The 24,031-nt window shown below is 36.2% G+C and overlaps 1 protein-coding gene across 1 annotated transcript in view; it reads left to right on the forward strand.

The window, feature by feature from the left end:
* Positions 1-24,031, forward strand: part of LOC106876507 (disks large homolog 1) — a 750,485-nt gene that overhangs the window by 112,272 nt on the left and 614,182 nt on the right. The window contains exon 2 of the mRNA XM_089366712.1: positions 18,467-18,598. Coding sequence (XP_089222838.1) covers positions 18,467-18,598 — 132 coding nt within the window. The remainder of the gene's footprint in view (positions 1-18,466; positions 18,599-24,031) is intronic.

Here is a 24,031-nt window from a genome sequence, read left to right on the forward strand (position 1 = left end):
ACACACACACACACACACACACACACACACACACACACACACACACACACACAGAGTTGTAATGCTGTTTCATTTTTCTTTTCAACATTGAATGTTCACCTTCCCACCAGTTTGCCATCACTCCTTCCTCCCTTATTCATCTATCACCCCTTCCTTTCTCGTTTATATGTTGTGATGGAGAAAAACACAAGAGTATTATTATAGTAGATTATCTTTCTCACATCTCCTCCACCTAGTGTGCATGCGCAGCATCTTTGGTTACTATGGAAACAGCTTTTTGCCACAGTAATGTGTAAAATACTCGATTCTGATTGACTAAAATACCCAAATTTTGCAAATTTTTAAAGCTAATAACTTTTTTAATTTATAGGAAAAATGAACTTCATTTTCATAATTAGTATACAAAACTTACTTCATATACCAAATTTGAATACAATTGGAACAAAATTATAAACAGTGATGAAAACCACAAAGATCCTACAAATCATATATCTGTGTGTTTGCTACAGGTCTTAGTTAATTCAAATCATATATCACTTTTGTTTAATAAAGCAACTCTTCTAATGGTGAGAGAGAGAGAGAAACACACACACACAAAACTAATACCAAATACTTTCTATTTCTGTAACCTTAAAGCATGTACAGTAAAATAGTTGAGTGAGTAAGGTATTTAATTACAAGTAATGGGTTCAAACACTCAAGTGTTTTGTTGTATATTTTAAAGAGTACAGCTAAATGGTTTGTTTTGGGTGCATGAGAGTCAAAAATAGGCATCAAATCATCTGAGAATGTCATCTGAAATAGACTGTCTTTCTGTCCACGAGTCAATTTTTCTCACATTTTTTTATTAATAACAAGAGTATACACTATTGTCTATTTAAAACTCTTTCAGTCTTGAAGAGATTTTGACATTAAATTTAATTCACTGTGGGGAGGGTTTGTGACTAGAGAAAAAGACTTCACTGAGAGAGGGAGATGTCAGACAGACAGACAAATTGGTATATGTTGATGATGTAACATTTATTTTGAGGATATGATGGCAACCTTTAACTGGAACTTTTCAGAAGAAATCAGGAATAATTGACAGTTTATGGAGTGGTGTGGGTGAAGATTTATAACAGAAGTAAATATTTAAGAGACATTTGAAATGGAAGGTCAGATGGCTACAACTGGGTATTTTTTGTTGATATCAGCAGGAATAATTTTAGTTTGTTTAAATCCACTAAACAGATTATCTTCTGCCATAGAACAGGACATCAAAAGGTTAACTAAGCTCACACAAAAAACCCCCCAAAAAACAATGACAGGTTTAACACTAAACAAGTCACACTTCAAAAAGTAATGCTTCATGATGACAATAGTAGTAATAATAATAATAACAATAATAATTTCTTTTGTTTGCCTCAGAGATTTCAAATGTGAGAATTGCAAAAACAGTTTGCGTCATCATTGTCATCATCATTTAACATCCATTTTCCATGCTGGTATGGGTTGGACAGAGCTGGCCAGCTGGAAAACTACTCCAGGCTCCAATTGTTCATTTTTAGCAGGGTTTCTTTGGCTGGCTGCCCTTCATAATGCCACCCACTTTACAGAGTGGACTGGGTGCTTTTTACATGGCACCAGCACAGATAGGGGTTACCAAATTGGATGAGAACAACAAAAAAGAGAGGAGTGAAATGAGACGGAAATTATACATAATGTATAAAATACATGAATATTATACATGGATGATACAGTCCTCCTGCATGGGAAAACTTTCATCTAAGGCCAGTCAAAAAACCTAACAGATTCAAGATCACTCTCATCACCAAGGGCATGAGCCTTGTATTATTTCTATTGATTTATTTTAAGTTTAGCTCTAGCTGAATGCACAACTTGGTTATAATTTCTCCTCTTAAAACTGTTTCAATTATTGTTTAGCGATATTGTCAATGCTTTTGGAAAAAAGCATGAACGTCTCCTAATTTCATTGTCTGTCCTCTGCCAGTGTAATACATTATAGGACTTGGTGAGTAAATTTCACAACCCTAATATAGCTTCATGATGAAGTTACAACCTGACAATAAGTCTGTATAGTTGTTCATGTCTGAAATATATTTACTTCAGTGGAAATATACTTAGTCCAGTGGTTATATATTTACTCTAGTAAAAGTAAATACTCTGAAATCGGTGTCAAATATTAATTAGCAATAATATTTAATAATCAATATAATTGCATTAACTTACAAGAAATCCAAGGTGCCAACATGTCACACATTCATTGAATGACAATTTTTTTTCCTTTTTTATGAAAATATTGAATGTGAAACTAATAGTGCTGACTGTATATGACAGTCAAAAACAGTAATTTAAGTGTATAATAAGCAACCTTGTTCACTTCAATTGTGTTCCTGGAGAAGAGTGAAGTATTGCTACTAGTGATTGTGTAGCTTGGATATACCCCAATACTGATACTGTTACCCAGCCTTAAGTTTTGCTACCACTTGAGATGCTGTGTGATATATCAGAGAGAAGGAGGGAGGGAGGGAGGGAGAGAGTTTGGTTAAACAAGATAAATAGAACTCAGTACATGAGTTTACATTGTATTATTTTCATTGGCAAAAATAAGTAACTAAAGGTCTGAAAATCTCAGGCATATTGTGCATGAAACACCTGGCCCTTTGAAACCAGAAGTCACTTTGTAACTTCTGCCAATCACTAATAATAATACTATATTATTATTATTATTAGGTAAGGTGTCAAGCTAGTAGAATCAGGAGAGCTGGCAAAATGCTTAGCGGTATTTTGTCTGTCTTTATGTTGTAAGTTTAAATTCACTGAGGTTAACTTTGCCTTTCATCCTTTCAGAGTCGATAAAATAAGTACCAGTTGAGCACCGTGGTCTATGTAATCAACTTATCCCTTCCCTTGAAACTGCTGGTCTTTTATGCTTGTACGAGAAGTGGAGTGATTGTGACTTTGAAGTTCCAACCAACTATCCTTCATCAGATTGTCTGATGGTGGGTAGCAAGGGGAGTTTCAAATTCATTCTCTCTCCTTTTCTTGTAAACATGTATTGCATAAAAAGTACTGAGTAATTATTTAGTTTTTTATTATCACTTAACACAAAAGAACAATTATTAATAAATAAAGTAATTATATATATATATATATTATATAAAGACAGTGTAGGAGAGAGAATAGTGATGTTGTAGGAGAGAAATGTGTTCGCATGGATGATGGTACGCTTGCACTAAATGAGGATGCAAAGAAAGAGGTCTGGAGATGCCACTACGATAGATTGCTTAATAAAGAGAATGAATGGGAGGAAGAGAGCCTGCCGTATGTCGACCCAATAGAGGGACCAGCTATCCGAGTTGATAGTACCGGGGTAGATAAAGCAATTAAGAGTATGAAGACCGGGAAAGCCCCCGGCCCATCAGGAATCACTGCAGAAATGCTCAAAATATCTGGCAGTGTTGGCTATAGCCTAGTCAACCGTATTACGAACCAGGTGATACACGAAGGAGTCATACCCAATGACTGGTGTAGCAGCATCATAGTCAACTGCTACAACGGTAAAGGTAACGCTTTAGATACAAATAATTACAGAGGCATCAAGCTGTTAGATCAGGTTATGAAAGTTACAGAGAGGGTCATAGCCCAACTAATTAGAGAGTGAATCAATTTAGATGAGATGCAGTTTGGGTTCGTGCCAGGTAAAAGCACTACTGATGCCTTATTTCTAGTGAGACAGCTGCAGGAGAAATACCTAGCTAAGGATAAACCTCTGTACCTGGCTTTCGTTGACATGGAGAAAGCCTTTGACAGGGTCCCCCGATCCCTTATCTGGTGGTCAATGAGGAAACTTGGGATAGAAGAATGGTTAGTGAGAGCTGTGCGAGCCATGTACAGAGATGCTGCCAGTAAGGTGAGGGTTGGAAATGAGTACAGCAATGAATTCCGGGTAGAGGTAGGGGTCCACCAAGGTTCCGTCCTCAGCCCCCTCTTATTTATAATAGTCCTCCAGGCAATCACAGAGGAGTTCAAGACAGGTTGCCCCTGGGAGCTCCTCTATGCTGATGACCTTGCCCTAATTGCGGAGTCACTATCAGAACTAGAGGAGAAGTTTCAGGTGTGGAAGCAAGGTTTAGAATTGAAGGGCCTTAGAGTCAACCCAGCTAAAACCAAAATCCTAATAAGTAGGAAGGTAGATAAAACACAAACCCCTTCAGGTAGATGGCCCTGCTCAGTATGTAGAAAAGGAGTAGGTAGTAACTCTATAAGATGTACCCGGTGTAAGCTATGGACACATAAGAGGTGCAGCAACATCAAAGGCAGGTTAACTAGCAAGTTAGTTTTTGTTTGTGGCAGATGTTCAGGTGCAATAAACACTGTAAACAAACAGGAAACAACTTCTATCTCATTCCAGGGTGAAAAACTAGAGGTAGTCGATAGCTTCCGCTATCTGGGCGACCAAGTTAGTAGTGGGGGTGGGTGCGCTGAAAGTGTAGCTGCTAGAATAAGAATAGCCTGGGCAAAGTTTAGAGAGCTCTTACCCCTGCTGGCGACAAAGGGACTCTCACTCAGAGTAAAAGGCAGACTGTATGACGCATGCGTACGAACAGCCACGCTACATGGCAGTGAAACATGGGCTGTAACTGCTGAGGACATACGTAAGCTCGCAAGGAATGAAGCCAGTATGCTCCGTTGGATGTGTAATGTCAATGTGAATACCCGTCAGAGTGTACGTATCTTGAGAGAAAAGCTGAACATTAGAAGCATCAGTTGTGGTGTGCAAGAGAGACGATTGCGCTGGTATGGACACGTGAGAATGGATGAGGATAGCTGCGTGAAAAAGTGCCACACCCTAACAGTTGAGGGAACCCGTGGAAGAGGTAGGCCCAGGAAGACCTGGGCTGAGGTGGTGAGGCAAGACCTTCGTACATTGGGCCTCACCGAGGCGATGACTACTGACCGAGACCTTTGGAAATGTGCTGTGCGTGAGAAGACCCGGCAAGCCAAGTAAGATCGTTGCCAGTGCCCCTGGACTGGCTCTTGTGCGGGTGGCACATGAGATGCGTAGGATTTTCGAGTGAGATCGTTGCCAGTGCCCCTGGACTGGCTTGTGCGGGTGGCACATAAAAGACACCATTTCGAGCGTGGCCGTTTTCGTGCGGGTGACACGTAAAAGCACCCACTACACTCTCTGAGTGGTTGGCGTTAGGAAGGGCATCTAGCTGTAGAAACTCTGCCAAATTAGATTGGAGCCTGGTGTTGCCATCCGGTTTCACCAGTCCTCAGTCAAATCATCCAACCCATGTTAGCATGGAAAGCGGACGTTAAACGATGATGATGATGATGATGATGATATATATATATATATATATATATATATATATATATATATATATATATATATATATATATATATAAACGTCACACATAAAATGACAGCTTTGAAATCATGTTTCTTGACTGGGGGAAAAGGATCAAACTTTAAACCTTTATAACTTTTTTCTGAAAAAAGTTGAATAACTCCAGCAATTCAGCTTGGAAAGGTATATTAATTTCCCAGATTTTAAAATTTTCAATGAACTTTAATCTTTGAAATACTGGCAGCCAAATGAACTAGATCTGTATTTGCTCCAGTAAAGACATGTCATCTGACTCAACTCTATCGATTTCTTCTTCTCTTTGGGAATACCATACTACCTTTCTGACACTGTCCGTGGAAATTCGTTTTCATAGTTTCACTTTACTGATGCCTCCAGTCAAGAAAATTTGTCGACAGTACAATAGTGATTATTTATTGTTTGGATTTATTCCATCTCCTCAGAATTGTCTGTTACCAATGTGCCTTCTTTGCCATCAAACATTGACCAACGAAGTAATGAAACCTTCACGCTTGCAGTATCACTTTGATGCAAAGTATTCTGACAAGGACAAGCCATTGTCATATTTTTTGCAACTGAGCGCCTCTTTCAAAAAGCAAACACAAAAATTCAACAGGCTACCACAGGAAGCAAGTAAGCAGGAGAATGACAGGTTGATTGCATCGTACAGTATTGCATTGCCTGTTGCTAAGTCTGGGAAGTCGCACATAACTGGAGAAACATTACTTTGCCTAGTTATTGAAGGTGTGATATCTTTTTTCTTTGTGATATATTCACAAAATTAAATGATTTGAATAAGTTATTGCAAGGAAACAGAAAAACTCTTGTTGATTGTAAATCATTTATCACTACCTTTATTTTGAAATTGGTGTTGTATAAGAATAACATTTCAAAACATTAATTCCATCAATTTCCACAACTTGATTCTTTGAAAGATGAATTTGTTGATGAGGATTTAAATACATATCGCAACTATTTACAATCATTGCACTATGACATGGTGGAGCGATTTCAAGATGTTATTGCGCTGAATATTCCAAATTGGTATAGCAATCTGTTTGAGGTTGATGCAGTTGATTGCTAGGATAACGTTCAGGAGGAATTTGATAGAATTCCAAAATGACAATGACGCCACAATGCAATATCGCCATAATAACAAAGAAGGTTTGTAGTAGCATCAAAGTATATTGAATTCGTACCTCAATCAGCAGAAACATCTGAAATTACTTTTGCTTGCCTTCCCTACTTCGTATTTGGTTGAATCTGATTTTAGACATATTGGAACTTTACTTTCCCCAAAAAGAATTGGACTGTATGTGACACAATGAGGAGATTTGCAGCTAAAGTTGACAAGTTTGAAACCGAATGTATCTGCACTAGCTACATCGCACCAGATACATGGTACTCTTTAAAAAGTTGTTTTCTTTCCCTTTATGATACAATCATTAATTATTTTTACATTGATAGTTCTGGTCAATGGTTCATTTGAGGAAAGTAAAACTCAGTGTAAAAGAAAACACAAGTTTACTGAAGTTAATCTAGCTACATGATATAGAACTAATGTTAGAATTTTATTCACATTAATGACAAAACTAAACCCACAATAAGGGATTTGTAAACTGCATATTTAGTCCAAACCTGGCAACAAGTCTATGATATAGTGTATGTGTGTGTCAAATGATAGAAGGGGCATTCTTCTAGGGAATTTAGTGTTGGTGAAGGTTGTGTCAGGGTTTTTTTCTTTTACACAGGTGGGCAGTGGAGCATTTTTTGGTTGATAGGTGGGTGATATTGCAATTTGGTGCAAAAAGTTTGGGAAATACTGATCTAAAGCCACTTTGGAACATAAGTAATGTATGTTCCCAGTTTGAAGAAAATCAGTTGCGAACTTCAGAAGTTAGGCGGGTTTCAACACACACACACAAACTGAGTTTTATATATATATATATATAGATATATAAAAATCAAGCACGGAAAATAACACCTTTGTGAAAACTTATCTCTCTTGCATTTTTTCTTGTTTTTGCTAATTTATTGTCTCTTTCTTTCTCTCTCTCTTCACCACCTCTCTCTCATCTTTATAAATATATATATATACATACATACATATATATATATATAAGATATTAGTTAAAGAATAAAAAGACTGGGTTAACGACTCAACATATCACACCCACTCAATGAACATGTATAAGAAACACAGCATAATCCGTCAAACATAAGGAATAAGAAGAAATAACGCAAGAATAAATAATAAATAAATAAAAATATAGCATATTGTATAAAATATTTATATACACGAATATATTGTTTCATCCGATAACAAGGAACTGAAAAAAATTGACTTAAAGGTATAAAGCAATACACGTGAATATCATTTCATAGAAGTTAAAAAAGTTAAAATAAATACGAATAAAAATTAATACGGAAGGAGTAAAAATTTCAAATATATAATATAATATAATATAATATAAGTCGATATAGTAAAATAAAATGACATGAAGAAATGAAGTACCATAAAGTAGTCTATTGGTTGAAAAAACAAGGACAGAAGTGATTTGACACCACTTAGAATTAAAGTACAAAGTTCTTCAACTCCCTCGGGCACATTTCACACCTCAAAACCAGTAGACACCAAAAGGCAAGTTCGCACCAATCCAGCACACACAAGAGTGAACAACAGGCAAAAGTTCAATTCTGCTCACCATGTCAAAAGAAGTTCACCACACATGAGTCAAAAACAATTACAGCACACCACAGGTATCCGGCCATTTCAGAGGTACACCACTGTATTTCAAAACACAATAGAGTGTAAATAGGTGATGACCCCCTTGTCAGGGTAAACACACGTACAAAGTCACTACATGCACAAGGGGGAAAAAAAATGATTTCTATAAAGAGCAAATATATATAAACAAAATGGACAAGCCTATGTATTTACATAGGCTTGTCCATTTTGTTTATATATATTTGCTCTTTTATTTAATTGGAGGATTCCAAAAAAAAAAAAAAAAGTGATATTTTAGAATAGCCAAACAGGCTGCAGTATCAAAACCAGTCTACGAGGTTTCAAGTCACCCTAACGTAAACTATTACACTTGTTTTTATAATAATGAAAAGAAATTTAAAAGTAATAAATAAAAACAAGTATAATAGTTTACGTTAGGGTGACTTGAAACCTCGTAGATTGGTTTTGATACTGCAGCCTGTTTGGCTATTCTAAAATGGCACTTTTTTTTTTTTTGTTTGGAATCCTCCAATTATTTACATACGCTGGTCCATTTTGTTTATATATATTTGCTCTTTATCGAAATCATTTTTTTTTCCCCCTTGTGCATGTCGTGACTTTGTACGTGTGTTTACCCTGACAAGGGGGTCATCACCTATTTACACTCTATTGTGTTTGGAAATACAGTGGTGTACCTCTGAAATGGCCGGATACCTGTGGTGTGCTGTAATTGTTTTTGACTCATGTGTGGTGAACCTCTTTTGACATGGTGAGCAGAATTGAACTTTTGCCTGTTGTTCACTCTTGTGTGTGCTGGATTGGTGCGAACTTGCCTTTTGGTGTCTACTGGTTTTGAGGTGTGAAATGTGCCCGAGGGAGTTGAAGAACTTTGTACTTTAATTCTAAGTGGTGTCAAATCACTTCTGTCCTTGTTTTTTCAACCGATAGACTACTTTATGGTACTTCATTTCTTCATGTCATTTTATTTTACTATATCGACTTATATTATATTATATTATATTATTATATTATATATTTGAAATTTTTACTCCTTCTGTATTAATTTTTATTCGTATTTATTTTAACTTTTTTAACTTCTATGAAATGATATTCACGTGTATTGCTTTATACCTTTAAGTCAATTTTTTCAGTTCCATGTTATCGGATGAAACAAAATATTCGTGTATATAAATATTTTATACAATATGCTATATTTTTATTTATTTATTATTTATTCTTGCGTTATTTCTTCTTATTCCTTATGTTTGACGGATTATGCTGTGTTTCTTATACATGTTCATCGAGTGGGTGTGATATGTTGAGTCGTTAACCCAGTCTTTTTATTCTTTAATTAATATTTTACTCTTGACTCAGTTACTCTGAGCACTTCTCCTTGCAGCCTTGTATAAAATCTATTGGTTTCCTAATAAGAAACCATTAATATTATATATTTTGATATATATATATATATATATATATATATATATATATAAATATCACCCATGCCAGCATGGAAGACGGACATTAAGCGATGATGATGATATAGCATATGCATATTGAATTTTAACACCAACTGGTTATTAGTATCGCTATGCCTAAGCTAATCATAATATATATATATATATATATATATATATATATATATACACACACACACACACACACACACACACATTGTTTGTTCTTTTAATGTTTTTCCATGCTTGCAAGAGGCAGAATTTTTATGCCTGATATATGCATGCACACACACACACACACACACACACACACACACACATGAGTGCATTTGTAAGTGTGCTATTTAAACATATTGTATTCATCTATTACACAATGTATTGAGTATTCTTCCTCTTTCATTTACAAACTATTATTCCACACATAGACACTCCTACACACACACACACACACACACACACACACACACACACACACACACACATGCAGTATATCTATAATTAGCCAAATATTGTCATGTTCTTCAATAACTAATCCACCACAGTTAACTGAGCTGATTTTCTATTAAAAACCTTCTGCTGTCATTGTAGTCCAACATTATACTCCAACACTTGTGTTTTCTATTGATTCCTTATATTCTCCATCATCACTATCAAACACTGAATGGATCAACACTATTCATAACTAGCACTGTTCTCAGTGAAATGATTTCAGCACGAACCTGTTTGACCAGTTGGCTTTTTGGCCAGCCGCTCATTTCCAATGACTCTGTGTAATGTCGTTGTGTTATTGTTGTTGTTTCTGGTGTCTTTTATTTATCCACTAAAATCTTGTGTTGTATTGAAAGTCTACCTGTTTTGTTAATCGCCTCATGCTTTTTCTCTGCCATTCCATCACTGCCTCTATTCTATGTATGATCGTTATCAACACCACTACAATATCAATGTAATGAATGAAAACTATGATTTCCTCATCTCCCCACACATACAACCAACATTTCTTCTGTTTGTGACTATTCCAACCATCTGTGCAATATAAGGCAAACATAAGACTGAAACAAGAGAAGGAGTAGGAGGTGCTGTATTTTTAAGTGTCTCTCTGCAGATTTTTCTATAAAGGTACAGGTGTGGCCATGTGGTAAGAAACTAGAAGCAGGCATGACAGTGTGGTAAGAAGCTTGCTTCCCAACCATATGGTTCCGGGTTCAGTCCCATTGTATGGCACCTTGGGCAAGTGTCTTTTATTATAGCCTTGGGTCAACTAAAGCCTTGTGAGTGGATTTGATAGATGGAAACTAAAAGAAACCTGTTGTGTATATATATATATATATGTGTGTGTGTGTGTGTATGTGTATCTGTGTTTGTTCCCCCACCATCACTTGACAATTGATGTTGGAGTGTTTACATACCTGTAACTGAGCAGTTCAGCAAAAAGAGACCGATAGAATAAGTACTAGGCTTACAAAGGATAAGTCCTGGGATCGATTTCTTTGACTAAAACCCTGTAAGGTGGTGCTCCAGCATGGCACAGTCAAATGACTGAAACAAATAAAAGAATAAAATTTAGAGCCATCACTTAAAGTTATGATGTTTCATATACAGATGTGTAAACATATTTGTATATGAAATATAACTTTCAATGCTGGTTCTAAATTCTATAGAAAATCTGTGAAGATAAAATTTAAAATGAGAACATCATATTGCTAACACAATGGTAAGACATAATATTGACTTGCAAGCCTTTAATATACCACATTTTCCAACATAGAAGGCACACTTTTTTTCCCAAAACTTCTCCCCAGAAGTTCTCCTGCAATTTAAATGCTGAAGGTCAGGCTTTGGGTAGACTTGATCACTGTTTTTACTGATCTTGAAAGGATGACAAAGTTGACCTCATCGACATTTGAACTCAAAACACCCAAACACTCACATATATTGTGTATGTGTGAGCATTTATAGATACTGGTGTGAACTAATGTGTCAAGTTTTATAACTGCGTAAGAGAAATGTAACTGAGTGGTTTGCTAAATCAAAATCAATAAAATAAGTATTAGATTGAAATAAATTAGTGATGGTCAGTACTTTTCCTGGTAGAAGAGAAATGTATTGCATTAGTGGTATATAACTTGTTATTTCACAGAAGTGTAACTATCAATCCAAACACTCAACTTATTGGGACTTGGAGCTAAACCTCAAATATAACAGATTGTGTGATATCTATAGATTTTTCATTGGTCGATGTACTATTTGGTCATGTGACTGACATAAAAGTATTTTTCTGAATGTGGTGTGTGTGTGTGTGCGCGCCTGTTTATCAATTGCATATACTCACTTTCTCACTTTTTGAGTCAGAACTAACATTACCTTAACAATCCTCACCAAAATTATCACTAACTACATCAACACCACCTCCACTCCTGCTTCTACAACACCGTGTTTGTGGTAGTGGCTATATTGCCACAAGTTGCTTACCACCACAATGCCACTACTACTATGATTACCATCGTTATCACTACTACCAACACTACGTCATTGTCGCTGTACCACAAGCACTATCACCACCTCTATAGCACTACTACCACCAACACTGTAACCACACTACCACTTCAACTATCAATACTACTGCCATCACACTATATCACCACTACACTTTTACCTCAAGAAACCACCACCAACACCACTGTTGCTGCCACCACTGTCGGCTGGTTGCATGTCTTTAATTTCTACACCTGCTGCACTCTCACTTTACTATGCCCTGTGTATGTAATGTGTGTGTGTGTGTGTGTGTGTGTGTGTGTGTCTAGGACTGTGTGATTGTATGTGTATATATGTCAATGCATTATTTTGCCTAGGACCCAGTGTTCAACTCCGTGTGTATGTGTCTGTGTGTCTAAGCCTGTTTATAAAATTCTTGTCTGCTGTTACTATTTATTAAAATTTCTTACTTTATTTTTATGCAACTTTACTAACCTCCACTCTCCCACAAAACTCACCTGTCTCCAAATTTTGGCTGTTTTTGTTATTGTAAATAAGCCAATTAGATATTTTCAAAGATAACTTTTTTTTTTTTCTTCAGTTCAGTTCCTAATTTCCATGATTTCTTTAAATAAAACATAATATTATTTTACCAGTCATTATTCTGTTTGTTAGTCTTGCTCTTGTTTTGTTTGTATATTTATGTTTGTTTTAAAAATATTTGTTAATGTTACACATCTCATTGGTAAACAACAGCCAAGACCTGAATAAAAAAAAAAAAGCAAACTATATTCCTATACGTTGTTGACAATTAGAATAATACTTGTAAAAATCTGTTAAATCTCACCATTACAAAGATGGCTCAGATGATGCAGTATGGCATTATGGGTAAATTGATTGGATGACTTCCATCAGTTTGGTGTATATTCTTACATTGCTTAGTGCTGTGTGGGGAGCAATGTTGTGAGGGTGTACATTGTGTGGAGGTGTAGTTTCATAGAGGGTTGTGTGGTAGTGAGGACATATGGTGTGATAGTGAAGGATATGAAAGCTAGTGAGACATTTGTAAATTAAGTATGTGTGAGTATATGTTGCATGTGCAGGCCAAATTATATAGAAGTAAGGGTATGTAGTGGGTAATAAAGGTGTGAGTGAGGATATGTAGTGATGTAATAGCAAGGACATGTTATGTGGTGGTGTAGACATGTGGTATAGTTGTGAGGACATGGGGAATCGTTTGTGATAACAGTATTAAGATGGTGGTAAAAGTGATGTATCAACAATGATATTAACAGATGCAGCAATAATAATAATTCTTTCTATCATTGGCACAAAGCCTGAAATTTGAGGGGGGGGGGGGCTAGTCAATTACTTTGATCCCAGTGCTTAACTGGTACTTATTTCATCAACCCTGAAAGGATGCAAGGCAAAGTCAACCTCAGAGGAATTTGAACTTGGAATGTAAAAATGCAGTTTAGCATTTTGTCTGGCATGCTAATGATTCTACCAGTTTGCCAACTTAATGATAATAATCATAATGATGATTTCAAATTTTGGCGCAAGGTCAGCAATTTTGAGGATTGACCCCTGTGCTCATTAGGTATTTCTTTTATTGACTTTCTCTGAAAGGATGAAAGGCAAAATTGACTTCAGTAGAATTTGAATGCAAGGCTTAAAGATGGATGAAATTCCACTAAGTATTTTGTCTGGCATACTAATGATTTTGCCAGCTTGCCACTTTAATAATAATAATAATAATAATAATAACAGTCCTTTCTACTATAGGCTCAAGGCATGAAATTTTGTGGAGTGGAGGCTAGTAATTTACATTGACTCCAGTGTGTACCTGGTACTTATTTCATTGACTCGAAAAGATAAAAGTCAACTTTGGCCAGTTGAACTCAAAACATAATGATGGATGAAATTTCACTCAGCATTTTGCTTGACATGTTAATAATTCAGCTAGCTTGCCACCTTAATAATAATTATAATGATAATAAGAATAATAATGTTTCAAATTTTAATTGTGCTGTTCAAAAATGTAAATTTAATAGAAGATAAAAATATGAAAACAATCTGTAAGGTGATGTTGATTTTAAAACAGTGAAGCTGCAAAGATACAATTTCACCTCAATTGATTACTTTAATGGAGATATTTATATAGTCAGCAATGATGGTTTAATTAAGTCAGTTGACTCCACTCACATATGTAGTCTTTTTCCTTTACAAGTAGAAAAGAAAAAAGATTCTATATTTACTTTTCATAATCTTATTGAAAGAAAAGACTATAATAAACTCACAGAATTTGCTGAAAATGTAGTATATGTGTAAATTTAACCTTTTTGAACTCAGAACATAAAGACAGACAAAATGCTGCTATGCATTTTGCCTGGCAGGCTAATGATTCTGCCAGCTTGCTGCCTGAATAATAATAATAATAATAATAATAATAATAATAATAATAATAATAATAATAATAATAATAGTAATTATAATAATCCTTTCTACTGTAGGCACAAAGCCTGAAATTTTGCGGGAGGGACCTACTCGATTATATTGACCCCAATGTTTCACTAGTACTTAATTTATTGACCCCGAAAGGATGAATGGCAAAGTCAATCTCAACAGAATTTGAACTTGGAACATAAAGACAGACAATACCACTAAGCATTTTGCCTGGTGTACTCACAATTCTGCCAGCTCACTGACTTAATAATAATAATGATGATAATAAAAGCATGTGGCTTAGTGCACTTACAATTGCAAGGTCATGGTTTCAATTTTGGGACTGAGTGGTGCATTGCATTTTTGAGTAAAACATTTCATGTTGCTCCAGTCTACTCAGCCATCATAAATGAGTAATCTTACAATGGACTGGCATCTCATTCAAGAGGAATGTCACTTATACATCATGGGAACTAGGTAATCAGTCCCAAGAGCCCTAGACAGTGATGTCCAGTGGTTGAGGATACTGATAAAAAAAAAAGAAGAGGTTATACAACTGATCTATTGATACTGTTGTACTCATTCTCTCTCTCTCTCTTGCCACTAATATTACACTATATGAGTTAGAATGTACATCTAGCTTATATGTTCCATTTGGCATGGTTAGCACACCTGAATTGGCATAGCTGTTAGTATTGGCCAGAATGCCTTGCAGCATTCATTTTGGCTCTCAACACTTTGAATTCAAATCCTGCCAAGGTCAACTCTAGTTTATTCTTTTATTCTTTTACTTGTTTCAGTCATTTGACTACAGCCATGCTGGAACACCGCTTAAAGGTTTTTTTTAGTTGAAAAAAGTTGCCCCCAGGACTTATTCTTTTTGTAAGCCTAGTACTTATTCTATCAGTCTCTTTTGCTGAACTGCTAAGTTACAGGGTTTTAAACATACCATCGGTTGTCAAGTGATGGTGGTGGGGGACAAACACACACACACACACACACACACACACACACACGATAGGATCTGTTCAGTTTCCATCTATCAAATCCACTCACAAGGCTTTGGTCAGCTCGAGGCTGTAGTAGAAGTCACTTGCCCAAAGTTCCATGCAGTGGGACTGAACCCAGAACCATGTGGTTGGTAAGCAAGCTTCTTACCACATGGCCATGCCTGCACCTTTTTTTTTTCTTCGAGGTCAATAAATAAAATACCAGTATTAGTTTCTGTTTCTCTTCAGAAGCAGTCAGTTATGTTCAGACTTGGAGAGGCCCAAAGCATGCTGTATGACATCATTGGTGTCCCTATGATGCCATCAGGAATTGAAGGCTAGGAAAGCAGTACCATCCCAACTAATTCACCTACATCTGCTTTTGTCATCTCAACATTAAACACTTTGTTCAATCTATTCTTCCCCAAACAGCACCCTGCTCTTTGGAACATCTTTCCTGCCATATCTTACTAATAGGCATCAACCAAAATAACAAAAATTTCAATATTTTAACCACTACACTGCTTATTTTTATTTTAGTTTTATACTTTTTGTTGTTTTGCCATATTTTTTTAATAAATGCTTACAAGATATTCTCTCCTGATAGAAAGTCTAAGTAATTCAGAAGTGGAACAGTTAGAATATTGAAAACTGATTTAAAATGTTCCTTCTCAGTTCCTCTCCGATTCTCCCCCCCTCTCTCTCTCTCTCCTCTTGGATTTTCCTTTGAATTATACATCTTGTTTTCTTGACTTCTTGTCTCTCTTTATCCCTTCTCTTTCCTTCTCTTGCTCATCACTCTTTCTCTCTCTCTCTCTCTCTCCCTCCCTCTTATACAGTAATTACCACAAAAGACAGTCAATATAAATAAATAATTTAACAATAAAAATCTATAAATTCTGACATTTAATTCTTTTGAATATAAAAGTGTATTTCTGTAGAATTGATAGCATTTTAATTTTGCAGATGAGCCACCAACATTTTTTTCATTTGATCTCGATAGGATATACAATGGTTGTGAGGTCATTGTGTTGGATTACTGAGTACAGGGACAGGTACTTTGACCTTCTTAGTGCTAATGTCTGTGCTTTGTATTTCCTGGGAATGAACATAATTCTGCTTAGCTTGAACTGCTTGGCTGATGAACAGGGTCCTTTCTCTACTTTTTAGCTGAAGCATACATTAACACTTGGAAGAGCATCATCCATGTGTAAAAATAATCATTTATGTTCGTTTTCTTTGCTGGCATTGGTTGGATAGGTTGTCAAAGTCCTTATTTAACCTTTTATCATTTAAACCAGTCATATCCAGCCCAAATATCATACCTGTTTTATGTTCAAGCTGGCTAGAACTAGCCACTTACACCTCCCCTACAATGTCACCTCCCCTACAATAGATAATCACATCATTGAAGTTTTGAAACTACAAGATAATGCAGGATTAATTCATAATGATGTGAATAAAGAAATATTAGATTTGATAACATAATCTGAATGCTAAAGGGTTAAATTTACTGTCGTTGTACGCGAGTCAGAGACCCACATGTTACTTGTACATTCCATTTTGGCATGAATACTACTGCAGGATATTGTTTCTGTTATCAACCTGTTTGCAGAATGTACTGGGTGCATTTTATCATAGCACCAATCCTAGAGAGGTTGCTTTGTTCTCTGCAAGACTAAAGAGTCTTCGCTATGATATTTAAGATATCTGTAGTATCTGTTTTTTGGAAAGCTATAGAGAATTAATGTAAAACTAGACAAAAAGTTTATGAACAAAACAATGAAAATAGACCGAATGGCTGATGCCCTGTACAATAGTTATTTTGTGATATGATTTGTACCAATTAGTAACTAAACCTAGTGTAGCATGCACTGTGGCATCACAAAAACATGTTATTACTCTACAATCACCCATAAATATTTACCCTCTCCCCACGACCATCTCATCTTTGTGGATCTTGCACTGAGTGGAAATATATGTAGTTAGATTTATAGTCGTAACTGTTCTGGTTCTATATGTATTGCTGTGGGGAACAGATTTGCCAAAATTAACCGTTCCTTTAGTTAGTTGAACATTGATGCAAGCATATTAGTGGTTTAAATCAAGCTGTCTTGCATCCTTGGCCAAAATATTAAGATTTTGAGTTGCTGAGTCTGACTAGTTTGAAGTTAGATATTGTTTAGCCTTAAGTCAAATCTTATTCAACTGACATAGAATCAAAGGTGTTCCAGTCCCTCATTTTTACCTGGTCAAAATGTATCTTGGACTACATTATCCAATGAAATTCTCTTTTAAAACAGTAGGCTATTGCTTCATGGAGATTCAGCTGTTATTTTTGACAGATCAGTTACCCGTGTAGAAGGTTCCTCAGTTGTTTGAGTTAGTACCACAGTAATATAATTCACAGCTGTAATTAGTGGCAACACTATAAAATTGATGAGTATTTCATTGGTTTGTGGTGCCAAGTTTAATTCTGTCTGTGGAAAAAGTTATCTAATTTGGACTTCACTTAATATTCAGGTAAACTTTCACCTCTTATCTCCCTAACGTTACAAACATGAAATATAAGCACTCTTCTCACCCCTCCTGGAATCTTTAATTAAGTAGAAATAATTTCACAGCCTACAGATTTATCACTTTTGGTTTCCCATTACTCGTTGGAGATGCATATCCTACTTGTTTGTTAGTGGGATTTATATGAAGTTGCTCTCCCTTTGTGTTATATTTTGGGTTTATAATAGTCAGAAATTAGTTGTTAGATCCAAAATAGGACACGTTATTTTATCATCATCATCTCATTGAGCTTACTTAAAACATTTTTACCCCATACATGGCATCCATCTCAGTCCTGCATTAGTTGAAGGAGGTCTTTGGGGAAGCATCCAGTGCCTCTGGTGATCTACATGTGTTGCGTTCATATATTTACCAAAATGCATTCTTCCATTTCTTAATTGCTTCCAGTATGTATAAAAATTCTTTTCTGTTATTTTCCAGATGCCCACCGGGCATTAGAATTACTTGAGGATTACCACAGTCGCTTGACCAAGCCACAAGACAAAGCTCTAAAAAATGCTATAGAGAGGGTCATCAGGATTTTTAAAAGCCGTTTGTTTCAAGCCCTATTAGGTAAGTGGATTTTGCTTAAGACATTCTTTGTTGATTTTTGTCCAACAGCTGAATTTTCAAAGAATGCTTGGTGTCAGGTATGGTACTTAGTCCCAACACTTTAATGTTCATGGATAGCGGGACATACAAGCATACTGACAAACACAAGCACATAAACATGCATTCACACAAATTAAGAATTAATGGGAACAGTTGATAAACAAACTTTAGAAGTGCTGAATGTGTTGGTAATTTACAGACAAGAAAGTAAGTTTTGAATACAGTATAGCTGTGAAGGTAGTTAAGAAAGAGTGGGTATTTACCCTTAGAAGATGGAAACAAGTTGCCAGCACTGCCTGGAGGCAATTTTTTTTTTTTTTTATCTTCTAAGGGTAAATACCCAATCTTTCTCAACTGTTTTAACAGCTGCACTTGAAAGAATTAATATTTCAGAAACTTTTGACTATTCTTTTGCATAAAAAATATTACCAGCTATTTCATAATATTCTTTATATATATATACAGAGTGCGGTGAATAAACTGTTGTCTAAATTATGCAAAAATGAAAATAACTCTGATGTCCCGTTTTAACAGATATATTTATCAAAATTACATAAAAATATCTTGAAATACTAAAAAGAAAATTTATTCAATAAAATTGCCATTGGCTTCAACCATGGAGATGACTTTGGAATCTCCTGCGACTCTTCTAGACAGTCTCCTTATTTAAGTTGGTCAATGCTGCCATTATCCTTGCCATCAGTTCATCTTTGGTGTTACAAGGAGTTTTGTTGATCTCTCACTCATTTGCACCTCACGCATAATAACCAAACGGGGGTTGCAGTCTGAGGAGTTAGGTAGTCAGATGTTAGGGGTGATGTGGTCGCAGAATTGTTTGATAGCCATGCCTGGGTCTTCCTGCTTGTGTGGCATGGTGCAGAGTCCTGTTGCCAGACACAGTCTTCCAACAGCCACTCTGTTGACCCAATGCAGCACTACCTCTTCCAGGCACTTCATGTAGTCCTCTGTGTTGAGTTTGTGGCCGTGTGGGAAGATGAATGGAGGCATAACATTGCCATCACTAGTGATCATTCCAAACATCATAATGTTGACTGGATGTTTGATTTTTATCACTTTCGGTACTTGTCCTCAGATTGACGCTCAAACAGTCTGAAATGTTTGTATTGGAGCTTCCAGCACAGATGCAAACCAGTACAGTATGTCGTTTCCAAATTTCTGGTAGAGTGAATTGTGTCATGTGCTGTTTTTCACATAGACAGTGCCCAACTGACCCTACTATACTGTGTAGCCAACAAAATGGAAAACAATGTGCACACATGAAATGAAAAATCATAAAATGGCGACAATTTACCCATCACACCCTGTATCGCATCACACTCACTTTTTTCAGCGCATCACACTCACTCTCACTTCATACTATAACTCTCCGCCTATGGATATAATAATCGATTCCTTTACTATTTCTGTCTCCGATGAAGGGAAGTACTGGATCTTCCCAGAAACAGCTGTAAGACTCTATCCATAAAATATATTTCCAACTTTACCATTGCTCTCTTTATGTTTTTATATATTTATACATACACAGGCTAATACACGACTTATAATCCCCAACCCTGTTCATACAACGACTGGGGCAAAACTAGTCGGTATACAGCACTTACTCGGTATTACCTGTATCTTTTTGGGTTTGGTTAAATCCAATACCCTCCTCAACCTTGTATATATATATATATATATATATATGTGTGTGTATATATATATATATATATATATATATATATATATATATATATATATCAGGCACGTGCTGTTAGTAATTACTCAGAGTAGGCAGTTAGTGACCTTTATGTCACAAAAAAATAAGCGAAATACAGGCACGTGACTGAGTTGAAGGCAGATTTACTTCTGCTTTTATAGCACATAAAGAAAACGGTGTTGTCAGAGTGTACGCAACACATTAACTACAGCAGTACTATGCATAGCTTGAATACTTATATTGAAAGGCACCAACGAATTATGCCTACCTAATCTACAAAGAAATAAAACATTTTGCATTTTATGCATAGTAATCAGAGTAACCATCATAATTTTATTGAATTAGGTGCATATTTTGCCATAAAAGGAAAATGTTGCTATTGATCTATTTTATTCAAGACAGGCACTGCCTTCCTTGCCTACCCATATATATATATATATATATATATATATATATATATATATATATATATATATATATATATATATATGTCTTTTACATTTTACTTGTTTCAGTCATTAGACTGCAGCCATGCTGGGGCACTGCCTTGAAGAATTTTTAGTCAAATGAACCAATCACAGTACTTCTTTATTCCTAAGCCTGGTACCTATCCTATAGAGCTGCTAAGTTACAGGGACATGAAGAAGCCAACACCAGTTGTCAAGCAGTGGTAGGGGGGGGGCAAACACACACACACAATAGGCTGTTTGTATGTACAAATACACATAGATATATACTCATGCATCCTCACACATAGTTTTGATGAAAAAAGCATGAAGTGCTCAATTCGACTTTATATTGAAAGTGTATAAAGCTTGATATATTTTAATTTATGTGTGGGTTAAAGGGAGAGGTTCTACTGTTGTATTTAATTGGTTAGCTGTCCACATATGCTACTGTGCTGGAAAAGTATTTGAATGACTAATGAAATCTGTTTATCTCATATAAATGAACGCATACAAACACACACATACACATGTATTTGTGTAAATAGGGAATGTCTTCTCTTTCAGACATCTTGTATCAAAGGCCCATCTGTATTCAAATTTAATCTTTCTAATTGATATACTATATGATAATCTTTCTAATTCATATCTACTATTTTGGGATCTTCTTGGCATCATCTTCTTCACGAGATAATAGCAGTAGGGGCATATTTTTCACACACTTTGCAGTAGGTTGCAAAGTATCACAAGGATAATGTTATAACTGATAAAATTAGTTCAGCTAACTTTTGGTTGCATTCAAGGTTTATTTCATGGGTACTGTATCTGTGTATTGATTTTTGATTTGTATTTGACAATGAGTAAAGATCCCATAGTTAATGTCATCTTTGAGGAATTTAATACAGATAAGGCAGTGTTATCAACTAAAGTTTTTTGTTTTTTTGTCTATTTAGTCTTGTTTCATGTTCTAATAGCTCTTTATTGTAAATATTTCATCAACCAATGAGAAAGTCTCATATTTGTCTGTCCCAATATAACAGTTTCAGTCTTGAAGTTTACAATTCTTTGTGCTTCCATTGAAACTTATATATTACATTGATTGTCTAAGATACATTCAGTTGTTTGATAATTTGTAGTTTCACATTGATGATGAAATTCTGGTGTTATTGTAATATATTTTAACCATGCATTTGTAGTTGTGTGTGGTATAGATTGTGTTCTGTGTTTTTGTTTTTTTTTATAAAAAGTATGACTGTGTGGTTATATGATTTGGGGTTGAGTCTCACTACATGACACCTTGAGAAAGTGTCTTCTATTAAACATCAAAGCTTTGTGGGTGACTTTGGTAGACAGAAACCGAAAGAAACCAGTTGTGTGTGTGTGTGTGAGAGACATGAACATTGACCAATCAATTTGTATGTTAACAGATAACATTCTGATCCACATTCCTACTTTAAAAACAAACTGTCTTTATAACAACAGCCAGAATAGACTTAATTCACAACACAGCTCAAGATCTTATGTGAAACCAGTAAAGTGTATTCCTATATTTTAAAATATAATTAAACTCTTATTAATTTCCTGCATTTTAAACTTCATTTCTTTTGTTCCTCCACTTGTTTGGATAGATGTATCATCATCATCATCATCATTTAATGTCCGTTGTCCATGGTTTTGACCGGGCTGGCACACTAGAAGGCTGCACCAGACTGATTTGGTATGGTTTTCTACGGCTGGATGCCCTTGCTAATGCCAACCACTCCGATAGTGTAATGGGTGATTTTACGTGCCTCTGGCACAGGTGCCATTTGAGTGGCACCAGAGTGCTTTTACATGCCAATTTGCATGACACTGGTATCTGCCATGACTGCAATTTTGCTCAGCTTGATGGGTCTTCTTCTCAAGCATGATATAATGCCAAAGGTCTTAGTCATTGCCTCCATGTGGCTCAATGCTCGAAAGGAACTCAGCCACTTTGCCTCTGTGAGGCCCAACGCTCGAAAGGTGCTCTTTACATTCCACCATCACAGGTCCTCTCAAGCACAGCACATTGCCAAAGGTCTTGGTCACTATCATTTCTTCTGTGAGGCCCAAAGTTTGAAGATCATGCTTTACCACCTCATCCCATGTCTTCCTGGGTCTACTTGTATCGCAGCTTCCCTCCACAGTTAGAGATTGGCACTTCTTTAAACAGATGTCCTTGTCCATATGCATCACATGACCATACCGGCACAGTTTTCTCTGTTGCACACCACATCTGATGCCTCTTATGCCTAACTTTTCTTTCAAAATGCTTACTCTCTGATATACATGCACACTGACATTGCACATCCAGTGAAGCATACTGGCTTCATTTCTTTCAAGCCTTCGCATGTCCTTAGCTGTCACAGTCTATGTTTCACTGCCATGCAGCATAGCTGTTCACACACAGGCATCAAACAACCTGCCTTTCACTCTGAGAGAGAGGCCCTTTGCTGCCAGCAGGGATAGGAGCTCTCTGAACTTTACCCAGCCTAATCTTATTCTCACAGCTATGCTCTCAGAGCATTCACCTCCACTACTAACTTAGTCACCTAGATAATGGAAGCTATCTACTAGCTCTAGCTTGCCCCCCACTGGCAGTTGATGGAGTCTATTTTCTGCATATTTTCGGTGTTTTCTGCACCTGTGCATCTTCTGCATACAAAAGCTAGTTTCCCTGTTAACCTTCCCTTGATATTGCTGCACCTTTTATGTGTCGAAAGCTTACACTGGATGCATCTTATGGAGTTTCTACCCATACCTTTTCTACAGATTGAGCAGAGCCATCTACCTGAATATGTTTGTGATTTGTCTGCCTTCCTACTTACTAAGACTTTAGTTTTTGCTAGGTTAACTCTAAGGACCTTTGAGTCTAGACCTTGCTTCCATACCTGGAACTTCTTCTCTAATTCAGGTAGTAATTCAGCTATAAGAGCAAGATTATCAACATAGAGGAGTTCCCAAGGGCAGCCTATCTTGAATTTCTCTGTTATTGCCTGGAAGACTGATGAATAAGAGGGGGCTGAGCACTGATCCTTGGTGAACCTTTGCTTGTACCCTGAATCTTTGCCAACCCTCACCTTACTGGTAGCATCCCTGTACATAGCTTGTACAGCTTTCACCAGCCATTGTCTATCCCTAGTTTCTGCATTGACCACCAGATAAAGGACTGGGGGACTCTGTCAAAAGCTTACTCCAAGTCAACAAAAG

The sequence above is a fragment of the Octopus bimaculoides genome, chromosome 19 (assembly GCF_046866305.1).
Source record: "Octopus bimaculoides isolate indiv1 chromosome 19, ASM4686630v1, whole genome shotgun sequence".
NCBI classification, from domain to species: Eukaryota; Metazoa; Mollusca; class Cephalopoda; order Octopoda; family Octopodidae; genus Octopus; species Octopus bimaculoides.